At 49.0% G+C, this 7,396-nt stretch overlaps 1 protein-coding gene across 3 annotated transcripts in view; it reads right to left on the bottom strand.

Moving 5' to 3' along the window:
* Nucleotides 1-960: 960 nt before the first annotated feature.
* MAP2K3 (mitogen-activated protein kinase kinase 3) overlaps nucleotides 961-7,396 on the bottom strand; it is a 53,711-nt gene continuing 47,275 nt past the window's right edge. For all 3 annotated transcript variants that reach the window (XM_073361886.2, XM_073361884.2, XM_073361885.2), the window contains exons 11-13: nucleotides 5,825-5,964; nucleotides 4,898-4,943; nucleotides 961-4,072 (exon numbers count right to left, since the gene is read on the bottom strand). In XM_073361886.2, coding sequence (XP_073217987.1) covers nucleotides 3,989-4,072; nucleotides 4,898-4,943; nucleotides 5,825-5,964 — 270 coding nt within the window. In that variant the 3' untranslated portion in view covers nucleotides 961-3,988. The remainder of the gene's footprint in view (nucleotides 4,073-4,897; nucleotides 4,944-5,824; nucleotides 5,965-7,396) is intronic.

The raw sequence follows: 7,396 nt of genomic DNA, 5'->3' as shown, positions 1-7,396 counted from the left end.
GGGATACTACACCAGCCTCAATCCGATCCCAATTTCTGATCAGAGCAACTAAGTGCATGGAGGGGTGTCGGCGGCAGGTGTCTGATCTCAGAGCGTCTGGGGGATGCAATGACCCAGTGGAAGTATTAAAGCCCCATTATTATACCTCCCTGCTCCTCCTTGCAGGAATTAACAGGTGTTTGGGTAGCTACAGAACTGAAACACAGACGCCCTTGGCTCTGGAGGACAGAATTTAGACTGCCTGCTCTTCCGGGCAGGGACTGTGCGATGTTGGTACAGCAGGGCCCCAGGCACTACTACAATACCAATCAACAGCCATGAGAACCCCTGCTAGCTGGTGTCGGGCCACACACTGAACTATTTAACCTCTGTCCTCCGCAAAGTAGCTTAAAATTCCATTCTGCCAGGCCAGGGCAGGGTTGGGACTCTGGTTACTGAGCATGACTAACAGCAGCAGGAGCTAGCTCTGCTAGCCTATCTTATCTACAGCTTGTTAGCCATAGTTTTCAGAGCACTTTCCGCAGCTCAGCGTCACTATCCCCATTGCACAGGTGGAGAAACCGAGGCACGGAGTGGCAAAGTGATTTGCCCATAGTCCCTCAGCAGCCCAGGAACAGAACAGAGGTCTCCTGCATCCCACTTTAGTGTTCTATCCATTAGACAACACTGCTTATACCAGTACCTCTACAAACTGCGTACACCGCTGTTGCCCTGACCTTCCCCATTTGTTGCCTGGCTGTGTTGTCATGTGTTAAACTAAGACTGCAATCTCCGGGGCAGGAGCTGTCTTTTTATGTCTGTACAGCGCCTAGCACCACGGGGCCCGGCTCCAACCGGAGGGGGCATTCCTGTAATACACTTCATTTGTTTCAATACCAACTCCAACACTGAAAATAGACAACTGTTTGGGGCAGCTAGAATGAGCAAGTATTGATGTTCCAAGAAAAGCTCTTGAGAAGCTGGTTTGGGGGCTTATTTTATTGAAAACAATGACCAAGTTAATGGTTACAGACCATTCTCATAAGCACAAGGTGAGAGGGCCTTCTCTCATGGCAACAATTCTCTCTCTCCAAGCCCAGCTGGGTTCCAAGCAGTTACTTGGAGTTCTTCCACCAATCCACGGAGGGAAAGCAACAGAGCCAGAAGAATAAAGGCCTTGGAGCAGAAGAAAACAAGGGCACATACCAGAACGGTAAAGCTGAAATAAAATTTAACTAGCCCAGAGCGAGATTTACTCCCGGTGCAGGCAGTGAGAACAATACCTTGGCATCACGTCAGTCACAGGGTGCGAGATTTGCTCCCCAGATGGGATTTCCCCATACACAGGCAAAAGGAAAGTCCTTCCCAGGCCACCAGAAGTACAGCTGGAATCCAACCAGAGCCAGGGCTTTATCAGGCAAGGTGAAAGGCATCCAAAACCCACGCAGTAAACGATAACCAATCCCCAAAACACCCGAGGGGGAAATAAAGGAGGGAAAAGAGCTCAAAGTCAAAATAAAACAATCCCAACTAACCAACAAGGAAAAATACAATCGTACAGCTTAGCAGCAAAGCTGCCGTCCCAAGCCTGTAGAGTTGCACCTACAAGTCTCATGAGAGTTCCAGGTGGTTTGCAGAGTGGGTGAGAGGAAGGAGCAGCTGAAAGCGTTAAATCACTTTCTTACAACAGGTAAATCTAAAAAGGTACTTTGAACCATAGAACAGAGCAGGGCTTAGCCATCTCCAATCAATAAACAGCGCTGGTTGTGGAAGGCATGGTCTAAAATGGGACATTAGCCAGAATAGCTATTGCAGAATAAGCTATTCTGCAATAAAACCACCACTGTGAACACTATTCCAGTGCAGTCCACTTATCCTGGGATAACTGCTCTGCTCTGGAAGTGCACTAATTGTGATGAAATACAAGTGACTCATTCCAGTATAGAGTCTCCACAACGGGAGCTACTCCGGTCAATTTCCCCTTGTAGAGAAGCCCTTAGATTGACTATGCAGCAGAACAACAAGAGCCATGAACTTAGGTGACCTGATTTATAAAGGGGCAGAGCACAAGTTAATGGAGCCGCACCCTGAAAGCCAGATCTCCCACGTACAAAGTTCCAAGAGGTGTCTTTAAAGAGGTTTGGTTAAAAAGATGCATTTTTATCAACAAATACCCAAACTACCCCACAATTTTTACGCCTTGTTGTGACCCATCCCGGCCACCCCAAATGTAACCAGAAAGTTGCTTGCATTCACCAACCCACTAGCCACATATACATTTGTATGTTCATCAGTGATTTAAAAATATATATATATATATATATATACACACACACACACAAATATGTATTAGAAAGGAAAAAAAATCAGAAAACTCATTCCATTTTAAAAACATCATCCACATATGGCATGTGCATTCTGTGATCACATACAGCAGAAGTCATAACTCCTCCATTCCCTGGCCCATTCAAAGGCCTCTATGGCTGCGGGAGGGGGGACCCATCTGGTTTTCACAGTGGATTTGTTAAGGAAGGGGGAGGCCCCCTCCTCCCACAAGGAAAGGGTTTAATTTATAGCTAGTTCAATTAAAACTAGGAAATGAGTTACAAAATCCATTATATATACACATCAAATGTACAATTACCAGCACCACCTCGACACATCATTGGCTTTACATAGATTTTTTTTTTTTTTTTTTTGGTGAACACGGGACCGAATAGGCATTAAAGCAACCTCAGAAATGAACGAGAGTCACAGTGCTGGGTCAGTTCTTGAGCTCCGGGTGGGAGGGCCCAGCCACAGGGGGCAGAGGGGAAGGGGGAGAAGTCATAGCCTCTATGAACATCTGAAACATCGCTGAGGGTGGGATTTCGGCACCTAACTCACTGACTACCAATGGGAGCTGGCCGCCTAACTGCCTAGCCAATCTCAGCCCGGTTTATTGGGGTGGGGAAGGGCTGCACATGGAATCCTCTCCCCAAATGCCATGGGCCTGTGTCTGTTTGGACAGGGGTCCACTGGCCGGTGTGAGTGGGGAAGTGGTCCAAGGCGGGAATGCAGCTGCCCAGGGAGCGTGGGTGCAGGAGCTTAGAACAAGCTGGGACCGTTTGAACAGGCTGTTGAGGGGGAACAGGGGGTCTACTGTAACAGTCTAGGGAGACCTGACCCGTTTGTGGATTTGCCTCAAGAGGGCTCTGGGAAGGGAGGGGCACCTCAGCCGTGGAGCGGCCTTGGACAGCCGCGCGCTTCTGATCCTGGAGCCACGACACCCCCCACCACCTCTTCCACAAGCAGCAGCAAACTGCAGCTGTGCCCAGATTTCCACAGACCCCTTTCTGAACAGAGCCCTGTGGGATCCCCGCAGCGAGGGTACCGGGCGGGGAGGGCAGGGCTTGAGGGAAGGCAGAACAAGACTGAACTCTGATGGAGGCAGCCTGTGCACCCTCAGGCCCCCAGTGGCTCAGGAAGAGACACCCTCCCACCCCTTCCCCAGGCCTCGGAGAGGTGGGGACAGGAGACTAGAGAGTGCCAGAAGAATCTCTTGACTCTGCTGCACAATGGAGGGAGCGAGTGCAAATATTCTCTGGACCCTTCACTGCCGCACCTGAATGGTATTGGGGGAGGGCTATTTCACACTCCCCCTGCCCCATCCTCAGGCATAGCAGATTCCTCAGCTCAGATACACAGGAGTCTGGTTCCCCTGACACAACTGAGGAGGAATGTCTGGCACCAGCAGGTCATCTCCCGAGCCCCCTCCATCCCATGGGTTAGTCAGTAACAGCACTGACTACTGTGTGTGTCAATTTCCACAAGGTCCTTCCTGTGTAACTTTCAGCATACAGGTGATAAAAACCAGAGTGCCCCCGCGCCCAGCTGGCTTGGAGACGCACACAGGCTGGGGAGATGCAATTTGTGCAAACCACTGTGAACATGAGTCCGCATCCTCTCTTGTGCAGGGAAGCCAGGGCATTGGGTTGAAGTGACTGTACGTGGCAGCGAGTCTGGTGAGTTAGGCGTCTTCCCCAAGGATCTCTGTCACAAAGGAGACCATGTCGGTCTCTTTGGCGTTGTGCAAGGTGAAGAAAGGATGTTCCTGCCAACAAGAACCAGGACGGAGTCAGCTTGAGCATGAGGAAGGACAAACACTGAACACAATTGTGGCAGCAGTCACAAAGTCAGCAATACATTGTGGTGGCCCCCCTGCCCCTTCCCCCCGGCAAATACAACAAGAATGCCCAAGGCTGGTACATTGATCCTTTTAGACAGCAGGTCTGAGGCCCTGGGCTGAATCTCAGAGGACACTGAGCTGAACAGATTCGTTGCACACTTTGTGACCTCTGCTTTCAAAGTACATACAAAATTCTAGGACAAAAGTCAGACATCGGGGACAACTCAACCACACAGCATCACAGGTGGCAGAAACCAGTGTAACCAGCTGATGGGCGTGTGTTACAGGTCCTCCTCTGTGCTGGTCAGCAGATTATCTGGGTTCTTACAGCCCCAACTAGGGAGCCCTCGTTCACTAGTTCAAGCTGTAGCAGCTCATGCTTTTAGCTCTGGAGGTCCCCAGTTCAACCACAGGTGTGTCAGCCACGATAGCAGCTGTCACACCAACAGCTGAGATTGTTCCAAGCCAGCCAGCAGCAGAGGTGACGGGAGACGGTGGTGAAGGGATGGAAGTCTGAATACCCATGATGCACCTGGCTGGCAGACACCTCAATATGCCTGTTTAATCCGCACCTGTTCCGTGTCACTGACTTGGGACTCAGCAAAAGAGTTCAAAGTGTACAGATAGCCCGGAGTCTAAACTAAGCTGTGTAGCGTGTTGTACCACTGGTCTAACACTTACTGACTATTCATTTAGCTTTAGTTACAGGCCAAGATTTTGTGAGATCAAAAAATAAAAATCCATGCTCACCATAAGTTCTAAATAGTTCATTCGTTCTGCAGGGTTCTTCCTTAAGCTGGAATAGGGGGAAAGAAAAAAAAAAAATGTCCATGACACAGTAGCTTAATCTTTGCTGTCCATTGACTAAATAGGATGGGACAGAAGAGGGAGATCACTAGCCAGCATCCCCTTCTTTCTATTAGGCTACTACCAGTTCTTAACTCCCCTTGGTTACACACGTATTGGCTTTGAACCTAAGAGCCTAGCAAATCAATTAAGCAGGCAAACAGGAAAGCACTGTTGGACAGCAAACACGTTCCTGGCCTGGCAAATCAGTCACATGAAAACCTCACCCTTCACCTTGTACAGCCAGAACACGTGCAAGCTGTGCCCAATATAAGAGGGTCTGGGTACCACCCAACAGGACAGATGCTGCATGCCAATACCTATGCCAGAATCACAGGCCCAGCTATAGCCCAGTTAAGAGCTGAAGGCTACTGCGGTGCAGAGTCTAGGTGCGCTTAAAAAGTTGCGCGAAGCCCAGCATAGCTGAGATGTGCTTTATCCTCTGAAAGTCACAATGAACCTTCACCTAATTCTAAGTGGCAGCCAAAGACAGCGTCAGGCAGCAGATGCATCAGGATGCTGCAACTGGGTTGAGTTTCTGCAGCTGAACAAGTCATCACCGAAATTCCAACAGGGTGAACCGTACAAAGCAGAAGAGCAATCTGTTCCTTTTCAGCCGGCCCAGGCAAAACCAAATGGATCTGTGGAGCGTTTGTGGCACGGATTGCAGGACAGTGGTGATTTGGGACGAGGGGACAGGAAAGACTTACGGGGGTCCCGAGGCAGAGTAAAGGTAAGGTTTGTGCTTTGATACGGAAGACCAGCACTCAGCATCGGGAAGCCTCCGTAGGCTCAGACAGGAGACTGATGGGGTTCAGTTCAGACACTCACCACTGTGCTGTGAAGTCCACAAACTCCTTTGAGAAGCGATCAGCAGGGAGCTGGGGCGAAGGCTCCTCTACTACTTGCTTGAGTTGCTGGAAGGGGGTGCCCCAGGACTCGTAGGGGAAGCGGAGAATGGCCATCTCAATCTAGGAGGGGAAGGGAGGGAAAAGAAGAAAAAAAAGACAGCCATGAGGAATTGGCTATACTGCATGCCCATGTCCTCAGACTGCTCCGCAGCATCATAGTACTTAGATAGTTCTCTGGGTTAGGGACTGTCTTTGTGTTTCTGCTAGCACAAGGGGTCCTGGGCCATGACTTCGGTTCCTAGACACTACAGCAATACAGTATACCAGCTTCAGGCCAACAGCCCCAAGTGTACACTGGGCACTAGCAGTTGATCGTTGATACTGTTTCGGTGAAAAAATGGTGACATTTTTAAATGAACTTTTTGACCAAAATGAAAGTTTCCTGCCAAAACTTTCCTGTTTTTCATTAAAAAATTAAACCAGAAGCTAAAGTGCTTTTCCACAACTCCAATTCTTTTTCCAGATTTTGGCTTCTCACCCACATATATTATATGTTCTCCGAGGAAATTCTGAAAACGGGATTTTTTATTTATTTTTTTTTAAAAGGTTCTCCATGAAAAACGAGGCAGTTCTGAGCTGCTTTGCAGCTGGCCGCTTCGGTATTACTCAGCCCATTTTCAACATGTCCATCACGTGGCATTTGGGCATCTGAAGATTCCTAACACCCTCCTGAGTTTACACTAACCCCCACCGGGAATATTACTACACAAAAAGACACGCCCATGGAATAGGAAAGCCAATGGAAGAGAATTAGTTAGCAGAGAATCGGCTATTCCAGTTTGGACCATGAATCCACCAAACCTGCTATCTTTACTCTATCAGCAGCCTTTGCTGCATGTTTCAGAGGCAGACAAAATCCTACCAGGCACCCAGAGGCATCATGTAATGCCACATAGAGAAAGGATATTTATTTGGTGATCGGCTTATGCCCAGAATCAGGAGATTCAACCACCTCTACCCTAGCCTGCATAATTTCCAGTGTTCTCGGTCAAAGTCAGGCTGCCTAGTCAAACCCAACAAAAATCTCCAGCCTCCTGCACATTCCAGAGGCTTCTTTTCTTTTAAGTCTGATGGTAACTTGGAGCTCGTGCAATGGAAGCAAAACAAGAACAAGGATTGATCCCGCTCCAAGTACTGCCCACATACTTGCTGACTGCCCTCCAGCTCTTTTTTCAGACCTAAACACTCAGCCTTCCTTTTCTCCTTTTGATTGCAAGTTCTCCCACATCTCTAGACAGCTTCGCTGCCCTTCCTCTGGGTCCACAGCTGCAGCTGTATCTTTAAGGTACATCACCACGAACCCTGTCTCGGTAGCTAAGCTCAGTTAGGGGGCTCATGCGGTTGGCTCCTAAAGGAGAACTCTGCGGGCCAGCGGCAGAGCAAGCTCTGGAAGGGTTTGGAATGCATAGAAGCCAGAGTCTAGCCAGCTTCATGGCCCGATGCAAGCTGTGCTAAGTTTAGCTTCTGCTGTTTATGTCCTTAACCACTACAA

The sequence above is a fragment of the Lepidochelys kempii genome, chromosome 10 (genome assembly GCF_965140285.1).
Source record: "Lepidochelys kempii isolate rLepKem1 chromosome 10, rLepKem1.hap1, whole genome shotgun sequence".
Taxonomy (NCBI): Eukaryota; Metazoa; Chordata; order Testudines; family Cheloniidae; genus Lepidochelys; species Lepidochelys kempii.
This window is presented reverse-complemented; position numbering and strand designations above follow the sequence as displayed.